Below are 27,900 nucleotides of genomic sequence, written 5' to 3'. Positions count from 1 at the left end.
GTTCGTCTTCGGTGGAGGCATAAGTAACCACGACCACCACTCCTCGCCTCCGGTTGATGGGAAGGCGAGCCCACAGCAGCCTGGGGCTTACAGCTTCCCACACCTCACCGCCACGCTCCCACGCCCCATTCATTCTTTTGTTCAGAAGAAGAGCCACTCCCTGTTGTTTGGCCGTCTCCTGCCCCGAGTGGAGGACTGTCCACCCCTCATGGTGGCAGGAGCCAGAGCCGGTTCACCGGACCTCCTGAATGCCCCAGAGATCCAGACGGTACCGATCCAGCTCCTGACAGAGGAACGGCAGCCTCTCCTCCACACACACAGACACCAAAACCGGTCCACCGACCCTCCAGTATACCACAGCGGTACAGACGGTACCGATCCAGCTCCTGACAGAGGAGCGGCAGCCTTTCCTCCACACACACAGACACCAGAGCCGGTCCACCGACCCTCCTGAATACCACAGCGGTACAGACGGTACCGATCCAGCTCCTGACAGAGGAGTGGCAGCCTCTCCTCCACACACACAGACACCAGAGCCGGTCCACCGACCCTCCTGTATACCACAGCGGTACAGACGGTACCGATCCAGCTCCAGACAGAGGACTTACCCTTCTCTCTCTCCACCGCTCCTTCCCCTCCGCCTCCTCCTCCGCTTCCTCCCACAATGCCGTGCGGCCTCCAAGTCCCGCCCACAGCACCGCCCAGAGCACCACCTACAGCGCCACCCACAGCAACACCACCTCCACCCACAGCACCACCCACAGCACCACCACCCACAGCACCTCCACCCAAAACACCACCCACAGCACCACCCACAGCACCACCCCCACGTCCACCACCTCCACCCACAGCACCACCGCCCACAGCACCACCCACAGCACCACCCACAGCACCACCCCCACGTCCACCACCGCCTCCGGCCGCCCGTGTCCCCACCCTGGTGTAAGTCCGCTCCCCGTGCTCTTTCCTCGGCCTTGCCCCAAACACCAACTCCTCCTCCTCCTCCTTTCCTCTTCGTCCTCCTGCATCGTCATCGTCGTCGTCATCGTCGTCGTCATCGTCGTCGTCGTCATCGTCATCCACAGGGCTCCATCCCTCCCCATCGCCCCCCTCCACCCACGGGCCCCGTCCGCCCACCCCGTCGCCCACCCCCTCCCCCATCATCATCATCATCCTCCGCCTCCTCCTCCTCCTCTTCATCCTCCTCCGGGACTCCTCCTCAGCGGCCGCCGCCGCAGCCGCCGCAGCCTCCGCCATGTCGGTCTCCATCTGGACGTAGCGGAAGTAGCGCCAACGCCCGTGGAACTTGCCGGTGACGCCGGTACCACCGGTCCCGCCGCCGGTACCGCCGCCGCTGCCGGCAACGCCCGATTTCCCGGCCCGCTGGCACCGCTCCGAGCCTTTGGCTCGCCTGGAGGGCGGCAGCGCCACGGTCGTCCCGGCAAGCGCCGCTCCTCCCACTCCCGTGCCGCCCCCTCCTCCTCCCCCTTCTTTCTCGGCGCGTTCGCGGGAAAGCTGACCAAGCGCCGCTTCCGAGAAGACCACCACGGTACGTTGCGGCTGCGGTACCGGCGGTGGTACCGGCGGTGGTACCGGCTGTACCGGCTGTGGCGTCGACAGAGCAGCCGCGACGACCCCCGGGGCGTTTGGAGCGACGGGGGGGCGATGCCGTGAGGGTTTCCCTCCGTTGCCCGAACGAGCCCCCGGTGCCGCTAGTCCGGCTCGGGCTCCCCCAGCCGTCGCCGCTCCGGGATCCGTGAATCCGGTTCGGTCTCCCACCGTGGCCACTCCGGGATCTGTGAGGACGCTTGGAGCTTGAACTGTGGCTACTACAGGATCCGTGAATCTGGTTCGGTCTCCCACTGTGGCTGTTCTCGGATCAGCAAATCCAGGATCCGGGAATCCAGGCCGGCCTCCCACCGTGTCTACTCCAGGATCCGTGAATCTGGTTCGGTCTCCCACCGTGGCAACTCCAGGATCCGTGAATCCGGTACGGTCTCCTACTGTGGCTGTTCTCGGATCAGCAAATCCAGGATCCGTGAATCCGGTTCTGTCTCTCACCGTGGCAACTCCAAGATCAGCAAATCCGCTCAAAGCTTCACCGGTGGCTACTCCGGGCTCCGGGAATTCGGTTCCATCTCCTTGATTTATGTTTGGTAACAGCCGATGCTGCTGCTGCGGCTGCTGCTGCTTCTGCTGATGATGCTGTTGCTGTATCTCCTGCGATTGCTGTAGCTGCCTCTGCTGATGATGCTGCTGCTTCTGCTGATGATGCTTTTGCTGTATCTCCTGCGATTGCTGTAGCTGCCTCTGCTGCTGCTGCTCCTGCTGTTGAATCAGCTGCTGCTGCTGAATCAGCTGCTGCTGCTGCAGCTGATGATGCTGCTGCTGCATCAGCTCCTGCTGCTGCTGCTGCTCTAGCTGCTGAAAGTGCTTCAGGCGATGACGTTGATCATGATGCAGCTGTTGCAGCTGCTGCTGCTGCTGCTGCGGCTGCTGCTGCTGCTGCAACTGCAACTGGAGCTTTTGCAGCTCCTGCAGCTGCTGCTGCAACTGCAGCTGGAGACCTGCGTGCAGGTCTGCAGGGACCTGTCCCGGGTCGGCGTAGAACAGCGGGTGGGCGCTCACCGCCTCATCATCTTCCACCTCCTCCTCATCGTCCACCTCCTCCTCCTCATCATCCACCTCCTCCTCATGAGGACTCACGAAGGCCGCAGCGTTGCCCAGGATGGAATCCAGCACGGGCACGTTCAGCGTGTCGTCCTGATCATCATCATCATCATCCTCATCATCATCCTCCTCATCATCATCATCTTCATCATCATCATCATCCTCCTGATGGTGGTAACCGCCTCCGTGGGAACGCCCCTCCCCATCCTGCTCCCCCGGGCGTCCGCCGGCAAAGCCGGGAATGCCGGCTCCACCGCCGCCGCCGGCAAAGCCGGGAACGCCGGCAAAGCCGGGACGGCTGGCTCCGCCGCCACCGCCACCAGCACCGGCAAGGAGCAGGAGGGGTCGGGGGTCAGGTGGCTCCGTCCCCCCGCCGGTCGGCCTCGTGGCGGCCGTGCCGAATGTGAGCGGCGGCGGTGCCGGCGGCGGCACCGGTGGTCCCGGCGCTCCGCTCACGGTGAAGATCCCCTCCCCGTCGATGGTGTACAGCGTCTCCGCCCCGGCTAGACGGCCACCCGATACCTCCTCCTCATCATCGTCCTCATCGTCCTCGTCGTCCTCGTCGTCGCCGCAGTCCACCGCCACATCCACGTCTTGGCGACGTCTCCGCTGATGCTGCTGCTGATGATGCTGATGCTGCTGCTGATGATTGCGGTGGTGGTGGCGGTGGTGGACTGACTCAACAACGTCAACCAAACCGCCCTTGGCCCTCGGCGCTCTCCGATGACGCTGCCTCAGCGGCCCAGCCCTCAGCGGCCCAGCACCACCTCCACCTCCTACTCCACCACCTCCACCTCCACCACCTCCTCCACCACCACCTCCTCCACCACCTCCTCCACCACCTCCTCCACCACCTCCTCCACCACCTCTACCTCCACCACCTCCACCCTCCTTCTGCGGCCGCTGATGGCGGTTCGCTGATGGGAACTGCCGAGGGAGTTCGGGCAGTAGATCCTCATCTACCTCCTCCTCCTGCTCCATCTCCTCATCATCCACCACCTCATCGTCATCGTCATCGTCCCTCCGCTGATGCTGCTGCTGATGCGTCTCCTGGGAGACATTCGCTTGGCCGTGTTGGAAGAGAGTCCACCAGGCCGGGATGCCATCTTCGAAGGCTCCACCAATGCCAACAACTCCACCATCGCCGCCACCACCAATGGCACCTCCAACGCAAACTCCACCACCACCACCATCACCACCACCACCACCAATGGCACCTCCAACAAAAACTCCACCACCACCACCACCAATGCCACCGCCGGCAACTCCGGAGAGAACGTCGCCAGGAGAAGTGGACCGCGGATGGTGGTGGTGAGGGTGGTGAGGGTGGACCAACGGTGGAGCTGATGTGGGCGAGGTGACACCGCACGAACCGCCGCCCTCCTGCAAGATTCCCAACGGAACGTTTCCTCCGTGGAGGCTTCCCAAGGGAACGTTGCCGGCAAGAACGTCACCTCTGTGAAGGCTTCCCAAGGGGACGTTGCCGGCAAGAACGGAACCTCCCACGGCTCCGTGAAGGCTTCCTAACGGAACGCTGCCTCCATGGAGGCTTCCTGATGGAACGGTTCCTCCATGGAGGCTTCCCAAGGGAACGTTGCCGGAAAGAACGGAACCTCCCACGGCTCCGTGAAGGCTTCCCAACGGAAGGTTTTCTCCGTGAAGGTTTCCCAAGGGGACGTTGCCGGCAAGAACGGAACCTCCCACGGCTCCGTGGAGGCTTCCCAAGGGAACGTTGCTGGCAAAAACGTCGCCTCCATGAAGGCTTCCCAAGGGAACGTTGCCGGCAAGAACTGAACCTCCCACGGCTCCGTGAAGGCTTCCCGAGGGAACGTTTCCTTGGGCCGCGGTCGTCCCGACGTGCGCCGAGAACACCGACCCCAACGTTGAGGATGCGGCTGGGGTGGTGGTGGTGGTGGTCAGGAGGCCGCTGCCGCTATGAGGCGGACGCAGCTGCTGTTGCTGCTGCTCATGATGATTCAGCTGCTGCTGATGCTGATGCTGCTGATGATTTAGCTGATGCTGCTCCTGCTGACTTAACTGATGCTGCCGATGATAATTCATCTGCTGATGCTGCTGATGATTTAGCTGATGATGCTGATTTAGCTGATGCTGCTCCTGCTGATTTAGCTGATGCTGATGATTTAGCTGATGCTGATGATTTAGCGGCTGATGCTGCAGTCCGATCGCAGCGGCGTTGTTCGCGGCGGCGTCAAAGCCGGCAGGAGATGGTGGCGAAAGATGACGACGACGATGATGACGACGATGCTGATGATGCTGTCGCTGCTGAGTTGGCGGTGACGGAGATCGACTTTGCAGACGCTGCTGCGACAGGGGTCGTGGAGACAGTCCCGTCTCCGTCATTGCCGCGTTGAATCCCGGCGGAGAGAGACGAGGAGGTGGAGGAGGTGGTGGAGGAGGTGGAGGCGGTGGTGGAGGAGGTGGAGCTAGAGCACTGGGCGACTCAGGGAGCTTCTTGAGCGAGAGTTTGAGGTGGTGGGAGGGCGAGGAACTGGGTACGACCACCCAGCTGGGAGCTGGGGGTGGTGGTTGGGTTTGGTCGGTGTCACTCGGACAGTCGCTGGAAGGGGCGTGTTGCTGAGGGGAAACTGCGGGGAGGGAGGGGAGGGAGGGGAGGAGAGGGAGGGAGGGGAGGGAGGGGAGGGAGGGGAGGGAGGAGAGGGAGGGGAGGGAGGAGAGGGAGGGGAGGGAGGAGAGGGAGGGGAGGGGAGGGAGGGGAGGGGAGGGAGGAGAGGGAGGGAGGGGAGGGAGGGAGGGAGGAGAGGGGAGGGAGGAGAGTGAGGGGAGGGAGGGGAGGGAGGGGAGGGAGGGGAGGGAGGGGAGGGAGGAGAGGGAGGAGAGGGAGGAGAGGGAGGGGAGGGAGGTTGCGTGTGACTTTGGACTCACTCACCGACGCAATAAACTCACCTGCACCACCCACGAACCACGATAACCCACCCACCCACCCACCCACTCGCCCGCCCACCCACCCACCCACCCACCCGCCCGCTCGCCCGCCCACCCACTCACCCACCAACAACAACCCAATACATTTCAACACAGGTCCAGGCGGTACTGGTCCAGCTCCCGACAGAGGAGTGGCAGCCTCTCCAGCTCTACAAACACCAGAACCAGTCCACCTACTCACCGACTAACTCACGCAAACCCTCCACTTGCTCACGCAATCATTCACTCACCCACCCACCCACCCACTCACCCACCCACCCACCCAACCACCCACCCACTAACTCACGCAACCACTCACCCACCCACTCACCCACCAACTCACGCAACCACTCACTCACCCACTCACTCACCCACTCACTCACCCACTCACTCACCCACTCACTCACTCATCCACCCACTCAACCACCCACCCACTCAACCACCTACCCACCCATCCACCCATCCACCCATCCACCCACCCACCCACTCACCCACCCACCCACCCACTCACCCATTCACCCACCCACCCACTCACCCATTCACCCACCCACCCACTCACCCACCCACCCACTCACCCACTCACCCACCCACCCACCCACTCACCCACTCACCCACCCACCCACCCACTCACCCACCCACTCAACCACCTACCCATCCACTCACCCATCCACCCACTCACCCACCCACCCACTCACCCACTCACCCACCCACCCACCCACTCACCCATTCACCCACTCACCCACCCACTCACCCACCCACCCACTCAACCACCTACCCACCCACTCACTGATCCACCCACCCACCCACTCACCCACTCACCCACCCACCCACCCACTCACCCATTCACCCACCCACTCACCCACCCACCCACCCACTCACCCCACACCACTCACCCACTCACTCACCCACTCACCCACCCACCCACCCACTCACCCACTCACCCACCCACCCACCCACTCAACCACCTACCCACCCACTCACTGATCCACCCACCCACCCACTCACCCACTCACCCACCCACCCACCCACTCACCCATTCACCCACCCACTCACTCACCTTGCATCTCCACGACATCATCTTCAAAGCGAACTCTCTTCCTCTCGGGACGACCTCCACCACCTCTACCTCGTCCACCTCCACCTCGTCCACCACCTCCACCTCGTCCACCTAGTCCACCTCCCCCATCACCACCTCCCCCACCTCCACCCCCATCATCTAACTCCTTCAAGGACCTCTTCCTCCGAGAGCCTCTGGCACTGCGCTGGGCCCTGCAGCCTCCACGTTTCCTGGCCGTCGGGAGAACTCCGGTTCCTCCTCCTCCTCTTCCTCGTCGTCCACCACCACGTCCACCACCTCGTCCACCACCACCACCTCCACCACCCGGTGACTCCACAGCCGAATCGCCGCGCTCCTCCGACGAACCGTCGAGGCGACAGCGTCCGGCCGCCTCTCCCGGGAGGGGGGCGGCCCCCGCTGGTGAGGGTGCCGCTCCCGGCAGCGCCGCCGCTCCCGCCGCGACCTGCAACTGGTGCCGGGAGGTGACCGGAGCGGACTCGTCGTCGCTCTCAAAGCCAAAGGGGTCGTTGTTCTCGTTGTCCGACGGAGGAAGCTGCGTGGCGGCGGTGTTGCCGGTGACGCCGGTGATGCCGGTGATCGCCGACGGCGACGACGCCGACGACGGCCGCCGCCGCCGTTGCCGGGGACGACGTCCTCCTCCGGCGGAAGTCGCCGGAGACCCTCGGACCGGAGAGACGGAACAAGCTCCTCCCCCCTTGGCGGTCCAGGCCACGCCCCTTCCTGCGGAGGCTCCTCCCCCGGCCGAGGAGAGCCCGCCCATTGGCTGGGAGAATCCATCACCTCCTCCTCCTCCTCCAGTCGTACCCGGGGAGAAACCACCACCTCCACCACCTCCACCACCACCACCACCACCACCACCTCCACCACCAGCTCCACCTCCCGATAATGCTCTGGCCCCCAGGGAAGAAGCCCCTCCCGTGACTCCAGCACCGCGCCCCGCCCTGTGCCCCCCCCCACCGCCCCCACCCCCGTGCCCCAACAGCAGGGCGGTGAAGGTTGTTTGGCCCCACTTCGTGCGAGCGGGAGAAGCTCTTCGCCTCGGCTGTCGGAGGCAACCTCCACCACCTCCTCCTCCGCCACCGCCACCACCACCGCCAACTCCACCGGCAACTCCACCGCCGGGCTTGAGGACAGTCGGCAAAGCCGTCGGCGTCGGCTTTGCCTCCCGGTGAGACGTCGTGGACATCGACATCTTCGCCGGGGGTCTCGGTGAGCTCCCGACGGCGTTCAAGACGTCCCCTCAATCTGTCACCGGTAATCAAAGGTCTTCTCAAATCTCCGCCGCGTTCAAGACGTCTCCTCAATCTCCCTTCAAGACGTCTCCTTAATCTCCCACTGGGTTCAAGACGTCTTCTCAAATCTCCCTTCAAGACGTCTCCTCAATCTCCCGCCAGCGTTCAAGACGTTCAAGACGTCTCCTCAATCTCCCGCCGGGTTCAAGACGTCTCCTGCAAACCTCCCGCTGGGTTCAAGACGTCCCCTCAATCTCCCACCGGTATTCAAACGTCTTCTCAAATCTCTCACCGGGTTCAAGATGTCCCCTCAATCTGTCACCGGCGTTCAAGACGTCCCCTCAATCTGTCAGCGGTAATCAAACGTCTTCTCAAATCTCTCACCGGCGTTCAAGATGTCCCCTCAATCTGTCACCGGCGTTCAAGACGTCCCCTCAATCTGTCAGCGGTAATCAAACGTCTTCTCAAATCTCTCACCGGCGTTCAAGATGTCCCCTCAATCTCTCGCTGGGTTCAAGACGTCTCCTCAATCTCCCGCTGGGTTCAAGACGTCTCCTCAATCTCCCTTCAAGATGTCCCCTCAATCTCCCGCTGGGTTCAAGACGTCCCCTCAATCTCCCGCCGGTATTCAAACGTCTTCTCAAATCTGTCACCGGCGTTCAAGATGTCCCCTCAATCGCCCGCCGGCGTTCAAGATGTCCCCTCAATCTGTCACCGGTATTCAAACGTCTTCTCAAATCTGTCACCGGCGTTCAAGATGTCCCCTCAATCGCCCGCCGGCGTTCAAGACATCCCCTCAAACTGTCACCGGTATTCAAACGTCTTCTCAAATCTCTCCCCGGATTAAAACGTCTCTTGCAAACCTCCCGCCGGGTTCAAGACGTCCCCTCAATCTCCCGCCGGGTTCAAGACGTCTCCTCAATCTCCCTTCAAGACGTCCCCTCAATCTGTCACCGGTAATCAAACGTCTTCTCAAATCTCCCGCCGGCGTTCAAGACGTTCAAGACGTCTCCTGCGAAATCTCACCGGGATTCAGAACGGCTTCTCGCTCAATCTGTTACCGGTATTCAAACGTCTTCTCCAATCTTCCGCCGAGTTCAAGACGTCCCCTCAATCCCTCGCCGGGTTCAAGATGTTTCCACAAATCTCTCACCGGATTCAAGCGTCTCCATAAATCTCCCACCGGTATTCAGGGCAAATCCGCAATCTCCCACCAGATTTCAGACGGCTTTCAGGCGCTCGCCAGAATCGCGACGGCTCTTCAAATCTTTCGACGGAGTCGTGACGCCTCTCCCAATCTTTCGCCGGAATCAGACGGCTTTTGGGGGTTTGCCAGAATCGCGACGGATCTTCAAATCTTTCGACGGAGTCGTGACGCCTGCCCCAATCTTTCGCCGGATTCAGACGGGTTTTGGGGGTTTGCCGGAATCGCGACGGCTCTTCAATTTTTTTGCCGGAGTGGCGACGCCTGCCCCAATCTTTCGCCGGAATCAGACGGCTTTTAGGAGTTCACCGGAATCGCGACAGCTCTTCAAATCTTTCGACGGAGTCGTGACGCCTCTCCCAATCTTTCGCCGGATTCAGACAGCTTTTAGGGGTTTACCGGAACCGCGACGGCTCTTCAATTCTTTCGACGGAGTGGCGACGCCTCTCCCAATCTTTCGCCGGATTCAGACGGCTTTTAGGCGCTCGCCGGAATCGCGACGGCTCTTCAAATCTTTTGTCGGATTCAGACGTCTTTGAGGCGTTTGCCAGATGACAGCTTCCCTCCCTGCCTCTCTCCCCCTCCCCTCCTCCTCCTCAATCCTACGGTTGCTTGCACTGCATCGACCGCCTGGTTTCGGAGGTGGTGGCCAGGGGGGGGGGGGGAGAAGAACGGGAGGGAGATGGTGGGGGGAGGGGTCAGAATCATTGCATGAGTCGGTGAGTCAGTCACTCATTCAGTCAGTTAGTCAGTTAGTCAGTCAGTTACTCAGTCAGTCACTCAGTTAGTCACCCACTCAGTCACTCAGTCAGTTACTCAGTCAGTCATTCAGTCAGTTACTCAGTCAGTCATTCACTCAGTCAGTCACCCACTCAGTCAGTCAGTCAGTCACTCTGTCACTCAGTCACTCTGCCAGTCACTCTGCCAGTCACTTAGTCATTCAGTCAGTCACTCTGCCAGTCACTCTGTCAGTCACTCAGTCAGTCACCCACTCAGTCACTCACTCAATCATTCATTCAGTCACCCACTCACCCTACTTATTAACCCACTCAGTCACTCAGTCACTCACTCAATCGCCCGCCAGCCCACCCACCCACTCACCAACTCACCCATTCACTCACCCATCCACTCACCCATCCACTCACCCATCCACTCACCCATCCACTCACCCATCCATTCACCCATCCATTCACCCATCCACTCACCCATCCACTCAGTCACCCACACAGTCACTCACCCACCTATTCACTCACTAACCCACCCACTCATTCACCCAACCAATCACCAACTCACCCATCCACTCAGTCACCAATTCACTTAGTTACCCACTAACCTACTCAGTCACCCACCCACCTATTCCCTCACTAACCCACTAACCCACCCACTCAATCACAAAATCACTCATCTAACCAATCACCAACTCACCCATCCACTCACCCATCCACTCACCCATCCACTTACCCATCCATTCACCCATCCACTCAGTCACCCACCCACCTATTCACTCACTAACCCACTAACCCACCCACTCATTCACCCAATCACTCACCCAACCAATCACCAACTCACCCATCCACTCACCCATCCATTCACCCATCCACTCACTCACCCACTCACCCATCCACTCAGTCACCCACCCACCCGCTCACCCACTCACCAATCCCAACCACTCACCCACCCACTCACCCATCCACTCAGTCACCCACCCACCCGCTCACCCACTCACCAATCCCAACCCACTCACCCACCCATTCACCCACCCATTCACCCACCCACTCACCTCACCAATGCACTCACCCAACCACTCACCTGCACAGAACAAGCTCCCCCAGGTAGCCTCTAACAGACTAGAAGGGCAAGTTCTGAGAGCAAGCACAAAAAGGTGGCTGGATAGCACCACGCCTGGCCGCGTTAGTCTCCTCACTTAACACAAAAGGTCCCCTAGGTAGCCTCACTCACTCACTCAGTCATTCACCAAATCACTCACCAATTCACTCAGTCACCCACTCACTCAGTCAATCACCCAATCACTCACCAATTCACTCAGTCACCCACTCACTCAGTCAATCACCAAATCACTCACCAATTCACTCAGTCACCCACTCACTCAGTCATTCACCAAATCACTCACCAATTCACTCAGTCACCCACTCACTCAGTCAATCACCCAATCACTCACCAATTCACTCAGTCACCCACTCACTCAGTCAATCACCCAATCACTCACCAATTCACTCAGTCACCCACTCACTCAGTCACCCACTCAGTCACCCACTCACTCACCCAATCACTCACCCACCCACTCACCTCACCTACTCACCCACTCACTCACTCACTCACACACTCACCCACCCCCCCACTCACTCACACTCACCCACCCAGTCACCCACTCACCCACCCACTCAAACACTCCCCTACTCACCCACTCCCCCACTCACTCACCCACTCATCAACTCACTCAGTCACCAACTCACCCACCCACCCACCCATTCACTTACTCAGTCAATCACCCAATCACTCACCAACCCACCCACTCACTCCCTCACCCACCCAGTCACTCACCCATTCACTCACTCAGTCATTCACCCAATCACTCACCAACTCACTCAGTCACCCACTCACTAACCCACTCACCCATTCACTTACTCAGTCAATCACCCAATCACTCACCAACCCACCCACTCACTCCCTCACTCACTCAGTCATTCACCAATTCACTCACCAATTCACTCAGTCACCCACTCACTCAGTCAATCACCCAATCACTCACCAATTCACTCAGTCACCCACTCACTCAGTCAATCACCCAATCACTCACCAACCCACCCACTCACTCCCTCACCCACCCAGTCACTCACCCATTCACTCACTCAGTCATTCACCCAATCACTCACCAACTCACTCAGTCACCCACTCACTAACCCACTCACCCATTCACTTACTCAGTCAATCACCCAATCACTCACGACCCCACCCACTAACTCCCTCACCCACCCAGTCACTCACCCATTCACTCACTCAGTCATTCACCCAATCACTCACCAACTCACTCAGTCACCCACTCACTAACCCACTCACCCATTCACTTACTCAGTCAATCACCCAATCACTCACCAACCCACCCACTCACTCCCTCACTCACTCAGTCATTCACCAATTCACTCAGTCACCCACTCACTCAGTCAATCACCCAATCACTCACCAATTCACTCAGTCACCCACTCACTCAGTCAATCACCCAATCACTCACCAATTCACTCACTCAGTCATTCACCCAATCACTCACCAACTCACTCAGTCACTCACTCACTCAGTAAATCACCCAATCACTCACGACCCCACCCACTAACTCCCTCACCCACCCAGTCACTCACCCATTCACTCACTCAGTCATTCACCCAATCACTCACCAACTCACTCAGTCACCCACTCACTAACCCACTCACCCATTCACTTACTCAGTCAATCACCCAATCACTCACCAACCCACCCACTCACTCCCTCACTCACTCAGTCATTCACCAATTCACTCAGTCACCCACTCACTCAGTCAATCACCCAATCACTCACCAATTCACTCAGTCACCCACTCACTCAGTCATTCACCCAATCACTCACCAACTCACTCAGTCACCCACTCACTAACCCACTCACTCACCCATTCACTTACTCAGTCAATCACCCAATCACTCACCAACCCACCCACTCACTCCCTCACCCACCCAGTCACTCACCCATTCACTCACTCAGTCATTCACCCAATCACTCACCAACTCACTCAGTCACCCACTCACTAACCCACTCACCCATTCACTTACTCAGTCAATCACCCAATCACTCACCAACCCACCCACTCACGACCCCACCCACTAACTCCCTCACCCACCCAGTCACTCACCCATTCACTCACTCAGTCATTCACCCAATCACTCACCAACTCACTCAGTCACTCACTCACTCAGTAAATCACCCAATCACTCACGAACCCACCCACTCACTCATCCACCCACTAACTCACTCACTCACCCATTCACTCACTCAGTCATTCACCCAATCACTCACCAATTCACTCAGTCACCCACTCACTCAGTCAATCACCCAATCACTCACCAATTCACTCAGTCACCCACTCACTCAGTCAATCACCCAATCACTCACCAATTCACTCACTCAGTCATTCACCCACTCATTCTCCCACTCACTCACACTCACCCACTCAGTCACCCACCCCCCACTCACTCACACACTCACCCACCCAGTCACCCACCCACTCAAACACTCCCCTACTCACCCACTCCCCCACTCACTCAGTCACCCACTCACTAACTCAGTCATCCACCCACTCACTCACTCACCCACTCATTCACTCACCCAGTCACCCACCCACCCACTCACCCACCCACCCCCCACTCACTCACCCACCCACCCACCCACTCACTCACTCAACCACTTCACCTACTCACCCACTCACTCACTCACCCATCTACCCACTCACCCATCTACTCACTCACCCATCTACTCACTCACTCACTCACCCACTCACTCACTCACTCACCCACCCACTCACCCACCCACTCACCCACCCACTCACCCACCCACTCACTCACTCAACCACTTCACCTACTCACCCACTCACCCACCCACTCACTCACTCACCCATCTACCCACTCACCCATCTACCCACTCACCCATCTACTCACTCACCCATCTACTCACTCACCCACTCACTCACTCACCCACTCACCCACCCACTCACTCACCCACCCACCCACTCACCCACTCACCCACCACTCACCCACTTACTCACTCACCCACCCACTCACTCAGCCATCTACTCACTCACCCACTGACCCACCCACACAAAGCTCCCCCAGGTAGCCTCTAACCGACTGCAGGGGCAAGTGCAGTTAGCGAGCACCTATTAAGGCCGCGGTGTGCGAGTTGCCAGCACCACGCCCGCTGTCCAAATTCAATTAAACTTTTAAAAAAAGATTTAAGGCCGAGCCAACCTAGAGGTAGTCCCGGCGTGTTGGCGGTGCAAAATGATCAACAATAACAACGACGACGAAGAGAAAAAAACATTTACGAGTATAAATCGGACTGAAATGATATAACCCTGATACAATAATAATGTTAACGCATTTCTACTTACGTGTTAACGGGCGCTACACGTTCAAGAATAACGGCCGTTACGCAACGCTAATTAAAGTGATTTTAATTTTACGTTGATGTAGAGTTTTAATTAAAAAAAACTGCACAAGTCGCCGAAACGAACCTTGAATCGCCTCACGAATTAAGTCGATCGTTGTAATTTGACGCGATTTTTTACAAATAATAAAAAAAAACAAATTGTCTAGAAGCCTAGACTAGGCCCCACCCCCCATTGACTTAACACTAAAATATTTACCTAAAAGCCTAGAGTAGGCCCCTCCCCTCGTCCCCATTGACTAAATATTACATTTTTGCACAACATAAAAGCCTAGACTAGCACCCTTCCCATTGACTTTACATTAAAATCAACATTCTACTAAAAGCCTAGATTAGTCCCCCTCTCCATTGACTTAACATTTAAATAAAACAAAATATTACCTAGACGCCTCGAATAGCTCACCCCTCCATTGCTTTAACACTAAAAAAAATAACCAAGCAGCCTAAACTAGGCCCCTCCCACTCCTACCGATTGACTTAACGCTAAAATATTTATATTCACTAAAATATTTACCTAGAAGCCTATCCCTAGGCCGACACCCCCCCCCCCCCACCCCATTGACTTAACGTTAAAAAAATACCTAGAAGCCTAGAATAGGCCACTCCCTCTTCCTTACCATTGACACTAAAATACGTAACCTAGAAGCCTGGACTAGGCCGCCACCCCCATTGACTTAACATTGCAAATTTTCACCTAGAAGCCTAGACTAGGCCCCCCACCCCTTCCTTCCCATTGACTCTAAATTTTCAACCTAGAAGCCTCGACTAGGCCGCCACCCCCATTGACTTAACATTGCAAATTTTCACCTAGAAGCCTAGACTAGGCCCCTCCCCCTTCCAATTGACACTAAAATACGTAACCTAGAAGCCTAGACTAGGCCGCCACCCCCATTGACTTAACATTGCAATTGTTTACCTAGAAGCCTAGACTAGGCCCCACCAACACCGACCCCCCCCCCCCAACCATCGCCCCCGTCTCGCCTGCCCGCAGACGCCGCCGCCGCCCGGCGGCTTTGCCCCCCCCCACCCCCGTCACACCTCGGTGGGCTCTAGCGGCGCGCCGGCTCAGGAGGAAATTCTGGACCGCGGCTCTCAGCGAGGCGGGAAGGTCGACGCCACGGAGGTGGATTGCGAGGGATGGATGAGAGGGGAGGGAGGAGGCGGCGGCGGCGATGATGGTGGAGGCGGCAGCGTCTTCTGCGGCGTCCGTGAGAGGCTGAGGGGAGCCGGAGGAGAGGCGGCCATCTTAGCGACCTCCCTCCCACCCCTCCATCAACACGGCGACAGCCCCATCAACACGGGGCGGGGGGGGGCGGGGCTTGGAGTGGGGGGGAGGAGCTTAGCTGCAATGGAAGTGAATGGGAAGGGGGTGGAGCTTAGCATTAGGGGGCGGGGCTTGGAGTAGGGGGATGGGCTTATAGTTAGGGGGCGGGGCTTCAAGTAGGGGGAGGAGCTTAGAGTTAGGGGCGGGGCTTGGAGTAGGGGGGAGGAGCTTAGCTACAATAGATGTGAATGAGAAGGGGGTGGAGCTTAGCGTTAGGGGGCGGGGCTTGGAGTATGGGGGTGGGCTTAGAGTTAGGGGGCGTGGCTTGAAGTAGGGGGGGGGGGCTTAGCTACAATGGAAGTGAATGGGAAGGGGGTGGGGCTTAGAGTTAGGGGCGGGGTTTCGAGTAGGGGGAGGGGCTTAGAGTTAGGGGCTGATCTACAATGGAAGTGACTGAGAAGGGGGAGGAGCTTAGAGTTAGGGGCGTGATCTGTGAGTGAGTGGGAGGAGTCAGAGCGAAGTGTTGGGAATATTTATTTAATTAATTCCGAACGTTCACGGCGACGTTGAGATGACGTTGAGACGACGTTGGAAGGAGTAACAACAGCGAGCCTCAGACACTCAGTCACTCAGAGACTCACTCACTCAGGGACTCACTCAGAGACTGACTCACTCACTCAGACACTCACTCACTCAGCCACTCACTCACTCAGCCACTCACTCAGAGACTCACTCACTCAGACACTCAGAGACTCACTCAGAGACTCACTCAGACACTCACTCAGACACTCACTCACTCACCCAGTCACTCACTCAGAGACTCACTCACTCAGAGACTCACTCACTCAGACACTCAGAGACTCACTCAGAGACCCACTCAGACACTCACTCAGACACTCACTCACTCAGACACTCACTCACTCAGACACTCACTCACTCAGACACTCACTCAGTCACTCACTCACTCAGAGACTCACTCAGACACTCACTCACTCAGAGACTCACTCAGACACTCAGAGACTCACTCAGACACTCACTCAGACACTCATTCACCCAGACACTCACTCAGAGACTCACTCAGACACTCACTCAGACACTCACTCACCCAGTCACTCACTCAGAGACTCACTCACTCAGACACTCAGAGACTCACTCAGAGACTCACTCAGACACTCACTCAGACACTCACTCACTCACTCAGAGACTCACTCAGACACTCATTCACCCAGACACTCACTCAGAGACTCACTCAGACACTCACTCACCCAGTCACTCACTCAGAGACTCACTCACTCAGACACTCAGAGACTCACTCAGAGACTCACTCAGACACTCACTCAGACACTCACTCACTCACTCAGAGACTCACTCAGACACTCACTCAGACACTCATTCACCCAGACACTCACTCAGAGACTCACTCAGACACTCACTCACTCAGACACTCACTCACCCAGTCACTCACTCAGAGACTCACTCACTCAGACACTCAGAGACTCACTCAGAGACTCACTCACTCAGACACTCAGAGACTCACTCAGAGACTCACTCAGAGACTCACTCAGATACTCACTCAGACACTCACTCAGACACTCACTCACTCAGACACTCACTCAGACAATCACTCACTCAGACACTCATTCACTCAGACACTCACTCACTCAGTTAGTCACTCACTCAGTCACTCACTCAGTCACTCACTCACTCAGACACTCACTCACTCAGCCACTCACTCAGACACTCACTCACTCAGAGACTCACTCTGACTGTGTCTGTGTGTGTGTCTGTGTGTGTGTCTGTGTCTGTGTGTCTGTGTCTGTGTGTGTGTGTCTGTGTGTGTGTGTCTGTGTGTGTGTGTGTCTGTGTGTGTGTCTGTGTGTGTGTGTCTGTGTGTGTGTCTGTGTCTGTGTGTGTCTGTGTGTGTGTGTGTGTGTCTGTGTGTGTGTGTCTGTGTGTGTGTGTCTGTGTGTGTGTGTCTGTGTGTGTCTGTGTGTGTGTGTCTGTGTGTGTCTGTGTGTGTCTGTGACTGTGTGTGTCTGTGTCTGTGTGTGTGTGTCTGTGTGTGTGTGTCTGTGTGTGTGTGTCTGTGTGTGTGTCTGTGTGTGTGTCTGTGTGTGTGTGTATCAGCAGAGGTCTCACTCCGAATCAGTCGAGCGGCAATATCTTTTCATCGGTTGCGTAACGCTGTGTGGAAGCTACCTGGTCTGTCGCTCCGCACGAAGCTTCAGGTCTTCTCGGCCACGGTCATTCCCTCCCTTCTCTACGCTTGCGAAACGTGGACCCCCCTAGTGGAGCATCTTCGCCGGTTGGAAACATTTAGGCTGGCCTGCCTACGATCCATCCTGGGTTTGACCAGGCTGGATTGTGTGAGGAGCTCACAAGTCCTTGAAAGATCTGGGCAAAGTCCCATCAGTGAGCTCCTCCGGCAGGCAAGGCTGCGTTGGCTGGGTCATGTAGCCCGCATGCCCAGCCACCGCATGCCTAAACAGCTTTTGTTCGGCCGGATCGAGGGGGCTAAACGGGCGCGGCACGGGCTAGAGAAGAGATGGAGTGATGTGGTACAGGAGGACGTGGAGCTGAGTGGACTTGCCGATGACTGGTACCAGCGGTGTCAAGATCGGCCTCAGTGGAGGAGGCTCGTGAAGGACGCTACTGGGCAGTTGGAGGCAGTCGCCCTCCAACAACAACGGAGGGCGGAGGAGCGACGCTCACAACAACGAGCGGAGCGCCGGGTGGCTAAAGCACAGCAAGTTGGCACAGTAGGGGGCACAGGTGGTGCATCAGCCAGTCATCTCGGTCATCTCGGTCAGTCGACCCGTGGCACCTGGGTCTGCCCCGTGACCTCCTGCCAGCGGGCGTTCGACACTTCACGTGGCCTCAAGGTGCACATGGCCTGGCACAAGCGTCGTGGTGACGTCACCGCCACTTAGTGGCGAATGGCGGTTGTTGTTGTGTGTGTGTCTGTGTGTGTGTGTCTGTGTGTGTGTCTGTGTGTGTGTCTGTGTGTGTGTCTGTGTGTGTCTGTGTGTGTCTGTGTGTGTGTGTCTCTAGTCCAGGGTGATCTCTGTGGACATCTTCCCCATCTTCTGCAGGGCAAAGACAAAGTCTCTCCTCGCTATTGGACGCAGAGCCTCAGGCCTGAGACACAGAGACACACACAGAGACACACAGTGAGACACAGTGAGACAGAGAGAGACACAGAGACACACAGTGAGACACAGAGACACAGTGAGACACAGTGAGACACAGAGACACACACAGAGACACACAGTGAAACAGAGAGAGACACAGAGACACAGAGATACAGTGAGACAGAGAGACACAGTGAGACACAGTGAGACAGAGAGACACAGTGAGACACAGAGAGACACAGAGACACAGTGAGACACAGAGACAGACACAGAGAGACAGAGTGAGACACAGAGACACAGTGAGACAGAGAGACACAGAGAGACAGAGAGACACAGAGAGACACAGTGAGACACACAGAGAGACACAGTGAGACATAGAGAGACACACAGTGAGACACAGAGACACACAGAGAGACACAGTGAGACACAGAGACAGACACAGTGAGACGCAGAGAGACACAGAGAGACACAGAGATAGAGACACACAGAGAGACACAGTGAGACACAGAGAGACACAGAGACACAGCACACAACACCCGAGACAGCTTTTCTTAGAGCCTAGTCTCACATGGTGTTGGATCAACTTCAAGGACCATGTGAGACTAGGCTCTAAGGAAAGCTGTCTCGGGTGTGGACCAATCAACTTCAAGGACCATGTGAGACTAGGCTCTAAGGAAAGCTGTCTCGGGTGTGGACCAATCAACTTCAAGGACCATGTGAGACTAGGCTCTAAGGAAAGCTGTCTCGGGTGTGGACCAATCAACTTCAAGGACAGTGTGAGACTAGGCTCTAAGGAAAGCTGTCTCGTGTGTGGACCAATCAACTTCAAGGACCATGTGAGACTAGGCTCTAAGGAAAGCTGTCTCGGGTGTGGACCAATCAACTTCAAGGACCATGTGAGACTAGGCTCTAAGGAAAGCTGTCTCGGGTGTGGACCAATCAACTTCAAGGACCATGTGAGACTAGGCTCTAAGGAAAGCTGTCTCGGGTGTGGACCAATCAACTTCAAGGACCGTGTGAGACTAGGCTTTAAGGAAAGCTGTCTCGGGTGTGGACCAATCAACTTCAAGGACCATGTGAGACTAGGCTCTAAGGAAAGCTGTCTCGGGTGTGGACCAATCAACTTCAAGGACCATGTGAGACTAGGCTCTAAGGAAAGCTGTCTCGGGTGTGGACCAATCAACTTCAAGGACCATGTGAGACTAGGCTCTAAGGAAAGCTGTCTCGGGTGTGGACCAATCAACTTCAAGGACCATGTGAGACTAGGCTCTAAGGAAAGCTGTCTCGGGTGTGGACCAATCAACTTCAAGGACCATGTGAGACTAGGCTCTAAGGAAAGCTGTCTCGGGTGTGGACCAATCAACTTCAAGGACCATGTGAGACTGGGCTCTAAGGAAAGCTGTCTCGGGTGTGGACCAATCAACTTCAAGGACCATGTGAGACTAGGCTCTAAGGAAAGCTGTCTCGGGTGTGGACCAATCAACTTCAAGGACCATGTGAGACTAGGCTCTAAGGAAAGCTGTCTCGGGTGTGGACCAATCAACTTCAAGGACCATGTGAGACTAGGCTCTAAGGAAAGCTGTCTCGGGTGTGGACCAATCAACTTCAAGGACCATGTGAGACTAGGCTCTAAGGAAAGCTGTCTTGGGTGTGGACCAATCAACTTCAAGGACCATGTGAGACTAGGCTCTAAGGAAAGCTGTCTCGGGTGTGGACCAATCAACTTCAAGGACCATGTGAGACTAGGCTCTAAGGAAAGCTGTCTCGGGTGTGGACCAATCAACTTCAAGGACCATGTGAGACTAGGCTCTAAGGAAAGCTGTCTCGGGTGTGGACCAATCAACTTCAAGGACCATGTGAGACTAGGCTCTAAGGAAAGCTGTCTCGGGTGTGGACCAATCAACTTCAAGGACCATGTGAGACTAGGCTCTAAGGAAAGCTGTCTCGGGTGTGGACCAATCAACTTCAAGGACCATGTGAGACTAGGCTCTAAGGAAAGCTGTCTCGGGTGTGGACCAATCAACTTCAAGGACCATGTGAGACTAGGCTCTAAGGAAAGCTGTCTCGGGTGTGGGCCAATGAACTTCAAGGACCATGTGAGACTAGGCTCTAAGGAAAGCTGTCTCGGGTGTGGACCAATCAACTTCAAGGACCATGTGAGACTAGGCTCTAAGGAAAGCTGTCTCGGGTGTGGACCAATCAACTTCAAGGACCATGTGAGACTAGGCTCTAAGGAAAGCTGTCTCGGGTGTGGACCAATCAACTTCAAGGACCATGTGAGACTAGGCTCTAAGGAAAGCTGTCTCGGGTGTGGACCAATCAACTTCAAGGACCATGTGAGACTAGGCTCTAAGGAAAGCTGTCTCGGGTGTGGACCAATCAACTTCAAGGACCATGTGAGACTAGGCTCTAAGGAAAGCTGTCTCGGGTGTGGACCAATCAACTTCAAGGACCATGTGAGACTGGGCTCTAAGGAAAGCTGTCTCGGGTGTGGACCAATCAACTTCAAGGACCATGTGAGACTGGGCTCTAAGGAAAGCTGTCTCGGGTGTGGACCAATCAACTTCAAGGACCGTGTGAGACTAGGCTCTAAGGAAAGCTGTCTCGGGTGTGGACCAATCAACTTCAAGGACCATGTGAGACTAGGCTCTAAGGAAAGCTGTCTCGGGTGTGGACCAATCAACTTCAAGGACCATGTGAGACTAGGCTCTAAGGAAAGCTGTCTCGGGTGTGGACCAATCAACTTCAAGGACCATGTGAGACTAGGCTCTAAGGAAAGCTGTCTCGGGTGTGGACCAATCAACTTCAAGGACCATGTGAGACTAGGCTCTAAGGAAAGCTGTCTCGGGTGTGGACCAATCAACTTCAAGGACAGTGCACATCATTATCATCATCATCAGAGTTGTTTGTGAGTCTAAGAGGGTCCAGCCTACCCCAGGAGTCTAAAAAGAACGGTGCTGACACTGGTCAACAAAAACAAAACATGTTTTTTTCTGGCCTGGACTTTTGCAGCTCTTCTAGACTAATCTGAGGGTGCTGATTCCAAATCTGATCTCAGATTTGCGAGTAAGTGACTGCTTTAGTGTTAAGATACGCCGCTGTATTTTTAGGATGGTGTGTTAATAATATCATCATTTTATGTAGATATCAACATTCATTTAATATTTTTCTTCCGCAGTTTTTATTGAAAATGCAAGATTTGATATCTCAAAAAACCTGATGCGATAGACACAAAAAAACTGATGCCACATTTGGAATCAGCACCCCAAAAATTAACTTTAAATTGTTGGAATACCTCATGGCAGAAAATGTGTGTTTACCAGTGTAATTTAGCAAAACAAAGCGATTGAGAGTAGCGTACTGTATAAACTATATCCTGTGTGTCTTTATTAAGTACAATACTGAATTTCGATGTAAAGCTTCTTTCGTGACTGCAGCAGGGATTCATCTTTGTTGGTTCTTTCGGTAAAGTCGCCACGTAGAAGGGAAGTAATGAAATGATAAAAATAAAACATAATAAAATGATAAAAATAAAACATAATAAAATAGTAAAAATAAAACATAATAAAATACAATTCTCACAAAGGGAAGTAATTAAATAATAAACATTAAACTTAATAAAATACAATTCTCACAAAGGGAAGTAATTAAATAATAAACATTAAACTTAATAAAATACAATTCTCACAAATGGAAATAATTAAATAATAAACATTAAACTTAATAAAATACAATTCTCACAAATGGAAATAATAAAATAATAAACATTAAACTTAATAAAATACAATTCTCACAGAGGGAAGTAATAAAATAATAAACATTAAACTTAATAAAATACAATTCTCACAGAGGGAAATAATAAAATAATAAACATTAAACTTAATAAAATACAATTCTCACAAAGGGAAATAATAAAATAATAAACATTAAACTTAATAAAATACAATTCTCACGACGTTTCGGCCACAACGCAAGCAGCCGTCCTCAGGTGAAGAACAGGTCTGTCAGAAAGACAGTGAGTGCGTGACTGAGTGACTGAGTGACTGACTGAGTGACTGACTGAGTAACTAACTGACTGAGTGACTGAGTGAGTGAGTGACTGACTGAGTGACTGACTGAGTGACTGAGTAACTGACTGAGTGAGTGACTGAGTGAATGACTGACTGAGTGACTGACTGAGTGACTGAGTGACTGACTGAGTGAATGACTGACTGAGTGAATGACTGACTGAGTGACTGACTGAGTGACTGACTGACTGAGTGACTGACTAACTAACTGACTGAGTGACTGAGTGAGTGACTGAGTGACTGCGTATATAGTCACCCATCTCCGGAGTCTTCTCTGAGTGCCTCTCTCACGCGACCGACTGCCGCGTGACGGCAGAGCTCCCGCAAGTCACTTCCCGAGAAGCCGACGGTCAGGCGGGCAAGTTCTCTCTCGTCAAAGTCGGAGTGGATCTGACAGGCAGGACACAGTCAGTCAGTCAGTCACTCAGTCAGTCAGTTAGTTAGTCAGTCAGTCACTCACTCAGTCACTCAGTCAGTCACTCAGTTACTCAGTCACTCAGTCAGTTAGTTAGTCAGTTAGTCAGCTAGTCAGTCAGTCAATCAGTTAGTTAGTCAGTTAGTTAGTCAGTCAGTCAATCAGTCAGTTAGTTAGTGAGTTAGTCAGTCAGTTAGTCAGTTAGTTAGTCAGTTAGTCAGTCACTCAGTCACTCACTCAGTCACTCACCCACCCACCCACTCACCCACCCACCCACTCACCCACCCACCCACTCACCCACCAACTCACCCACTCACCCACCCACTCACCCACTCACCCACCCACTTACCCACCCACTCACCCACCCACTCACCCACTCACTCGCCCACCAACCCACCCACTCACCCACTCAGCCACCCACTCACCCACCCACTCACCCACTCACCCACTCACCCACTCACCCACCCACTCACCCACCCACCCACCCACTCACCCACCCACTCACTCACCCACCCACTCACCCACTCACTCACCCACTCACTCACCCACTCACTCGCCCACCCACCCACTCACCCACCCACTCACCCACTCACCCACTCACCCACCCACTCACCCACCCACTCACCCACTCACCCACCCACTCACCCACTCACCCACCCACTCACTCACCCACTCACCAACCCACTCACCCACTTACCCACCCACCCACCCACTCACCCACTCACCCACCCACTCACCCACTCACCCACCCACCCACTCACCCACCCACTCACCCACTCACCCACCCACTCACCCACTCACCCACTCACCCACTCACTCACCCACTCACCCACCCACTCACTCACCCACCCACTCACCCACCCACTCACTCACCCACTCACCAACCCACTCACCCACTCACCCACTCACCCACTCACCCACCCACCGACCCACTCACCCACCCACTCACCCACCCACTCACTCACCCACTCACCCACCCACTGACCCACTCACCCACCCACCCACTCACCCACTCACCCACCCACTCACCCACTCACCCACTCACCCACCCACCCACCCACTCACCCACTCACCCACCCACCACCCACTCACCCACCCACTCACCCACTCACCCACCCACCCACTCACCCACCCACTCACCCACTCACCCACCCACCCACCCACTCACCCACCCACTCACTCACCCACCCACTCACCCACTCACCCACCCACTCACTCACCCACTCACCCACCCACTCACCCACTCACTCACCCACCCACCCACCCACTCACCCACCCACTCACCCACCCACCCACCCACTCACCCACCCACCCACTCACCCACCCACTCACCCACCCACTCACTCACCCACTCACCCACCCACTGACCCACTCACCCACCCACCCACTCACCCACTCACCCACCCACTCACCCACTCACCCACTCACCCACCCACTCACCCACTCACCCACTCACCCACCCACCCACCCACTCACCCACCCACTCACCCACTCACCCACCCACCCACTCACCCACCCACTCACCCACTCACCCCACTCACCCACCCACCCACCCACTCACCCACCCACTCACCCACTCACCCACTCACCCACCCACTCACTCACCCACTCACCCACCCACTCACCCACCCACCCACCCACCCACTCACTCACCCACCCACTCACCCACCCACCCACCCACTCACCCACCCACCCACCCACTCACTCACCCACTCACCCACCCACTGACCCACTCACCCACCCACCCACTCACCCACTCACCCACCCACTCACCCACTCACACCCACTCACCCACCCACTCACCCACTCACCCACTCACCCACCCACCCACCCACTCACCCACCCACTCACCCACTCACCCACCCACCCACTCACCCACCCACTCACCCACTCACCCACTCACCCACCCACCCACCCACTCACCCACCCACTCACCCACTCACCCACTCACCCACCCACCCACTCACTCACCCACTCACCCACCCACTCACCCACTCACTCACCCACCCACCCACCCACTCACCCACCCACTCACCCACCCACCCACCCACTCACCCACCCACCCACCCACCCACTCACCCACCCACTCACCCACCCACTCACTCACCCCACTCACCCACCCACTGACCCACTCACCCACCCACCCACTCACCCACTCACCCACCCACTCACCCACTCACCCACTCACCCACCCACTCACCCACTCACCCACTCACCCACCCACCCACCCACTCACCCACCCACCCACCCACTCACCCACCCACTCACCCACTCACCCACCCACCCACTCACCCACCCACTCACCCACTCACCCACTCACCCACCCACCCACCCACTCACCCACCCACTCACCCACTCACCCACCCACTCACTCACCCACTCACCCACCCACTCACCCACTCACTCACCCACCCACCCACCGACTCATCCACCCACTCACCCACCCACCCACCCACTCACCCACCCACCCACCCACTCACCCACCCACTCACCCACCCACTCACTCACCCACTCACCCACCCACTGACCCACTCACCCACCCACCCACTCACCCACTCACCCACCACCCACTCACCCACTCACCCACTCACCCACCCACCCACCCACTCACCCACCCACCCACTCACCCACCCACCCACTCACCCACCCACTCACCCACTCACCCACCCACCCACCCACTCACCCACCCACTCACCCACTCACCCACTCACCCACCCACTCACTCACCCACTCACCCACCCACTCACCCACTCACTCACCCACCCACCCACCCACTCACCCACCCACTCACCCACCCACCCACCCACTCACCCACCCACCCACCCACTCACCCACCCCCTCACTCACCCACTCACCCACCCACTACCCACTCACCCACCCACCCACTCACCCACTCACCCACCCACTCACCCACTCACCCACTCACCCACCCACTCACCCACTCACCCACTCACCCACCCACCCACCCACTCACCCACCCACTCACCCACCCACTCACCCACTCACCCACCCACCCACTCACCCACCCACTCACCCACTCACCCACTCACCCACCCACCCACTCACCCACCCACTCACCCACTCACCCACTCACCCACCCACTCACTCACCCACTCACCCACCCACTCACCCACTCACTCACCCACCCACCCACCCACTCACCCACCCACTCACCCACCCACCCACCCACTCACCCACCCACCCACCCACTCACCCACCCACTCACCCACCCACTCACTCACCCACTCACCCACCCACTGACCCACTCACCCACCCACCCACTCACCCACTCACCCACCCACTCACCCACTCACCCACCCACTCACCCACTCACCCACTCACCCACCCACTCACCCACTCACCCACTCACCCACCCACTCACCCACTCACCCACCCACCCACTCACCCACTCACCCACTCACTCACCCACCCACTCACCCACTCACCCACTCACCCACCCACTCACTCACCCACTCACCCACCCACTCACCCACTCACTCACCCACCCACCCACCCACTCACCCACCCACTCACCCACCCACCCACCCACCCACTCACCCACCCACCCACCCACTCACCCACCCACTCACCCACCCACTCACTCACCCACTCACCCACCCACTGACCCACTCACCCACCCACCCACTCACCCACTCACCCACCCACTCACCCACTCACCCACTCACCCACCCACTCACCCACTCACCCACTCACCCACCCACCCACCCACCCACTCACCCACCCACTCACCCACTCACCCACCCACCCACTCACCCACCCACTCACCCACTCACCCACTCACCCACCCACCCACTCACCCACCCACTCACCCACTCACCCACTCACCCACCCACTCACTCACCCACTCACCCACCCACTCACCCACTCACTCACACCACCCACCCACCCACTCACCCACCCACTCACCCACCCACCCACCCACTCACCCACCCACCCACCCACCCACTCACCCACCCACTCACTCACCCACTCACCCACCCACCCACCCACCCACTCACCCACCCACCCACCCACCCACTCACCCACCCACTCACTCACCCACTCACCCACCCACTCACTCACCCACCCACCCACTCATCATCATCATCCTCACCTCTTCGTTAATGAGGATGAGACGCAGAATATCCAGTCTCTGTTTCTCATTCTGAAAGATCATCATCATCATCATCAGTAGTATCATCATCATCATCAGTAGTATCATCATCATCATCATCAGTAGTATCATCATCATCATCAGTAGTATCATCATCATCAGTAGTATCATCATCATCATCATCAGTAGTATCATCATCATCATCAGTAGTATCATCATCATCATCAGTAGTATCATCATCATCACCACCACCATCACCACCATCACCACCACCATCACCACCATCACCATCACCACCATCACCACCACCACCACCATCATCACCATCACCACCATCACCATCACCACCATCATCACCATCACCACCACCATCACCACCATCACCACCATCACCACCATCACCACCACCATCACCACCATCACCACCATCACCACCACCATCACCACCATCACCACCACCACCACCACCACCACCACCACCATCACCACCATCACCACCACCACCACCATCACCACCATCACCACCATCACCACCATCACCACCACCACCATCACCACCACCACCACCACCATC

General features: G+C 56.4%; 1 protein-coding gene and 1 long non-coding RNA gene across 2 annotated transcripts in view; both read right to left on the bottom strand.

Annotated features, from left to right (window-relative positions):
* Positions 1-1,219: 1,219 nt before the first annotated feature.
* Positions 1,220-15,623, bottom strand: LOC144954878 (uncharacterized). The gene is made up of 7 exons (XM_078885270.1): positions 15,374-15,623; positions 7,568-9,757; positions 6,671-7,513; positions 3,465-5,276; positions 2,850-3,173; positions 1,311-1,796; positions 1,220-1,269 (listed from the first exon to the last, which is right to left on the bottom strand). Exons 2-7 carry the CDS (start codon positions 7,881-7,883, stop codon positions 1,220-1,222), a joined length of 3,831 nt encoding a protein of 1,276 aa, XP_078741396.1. The 5' UTR covers positions 7,884-9,757; positions 15,374-15,623.
* A 2,738-nt stretch (positions 15,624-18,361) lies between these two features.
* The window catches only part of LOC144954877 (uncharacterized), a 10,352-nt gene continuing 813 nt past the window's right edge, over positions 18,362-27,900 (bottom strand). The window contains exons 2-4 of the long non-coding RNA XR_013641412.1: positions 27,327-27,377; positions 23,054-23,187; positions 18,362-18,737 (exon numbers count right to left, since the gene is read on the bottom strand). This is a non-coding gene — a long non-coding RNA (uncharacterized LOC144954877). The remainder of the gene's footprint in view (positions 18,738-23,053; positions 23,188-27,326; positions 27,378-27,900) is intronic.

This window comes from Lampetra fluviatilis, unplaced genomic scaffold (genome assembly GCF_964198595.1).
Source record: "Lampetra fluviatilis unplaced genomic scaffold, kcLamFluv1.1 SCAFFOLD_637, whole genome shotgun sequence".
NCBI lineage: Eukaryota > Metazoa > Chordata > Hyperoartia > Petromyzontiformes > Petromyzontidae > Lampetra > Lampetra fluviatilis.
Note: the sequence above shows the minus strand (reverse complement) of the source record. Positions and strands in the feature narration are given on the sequence as shown.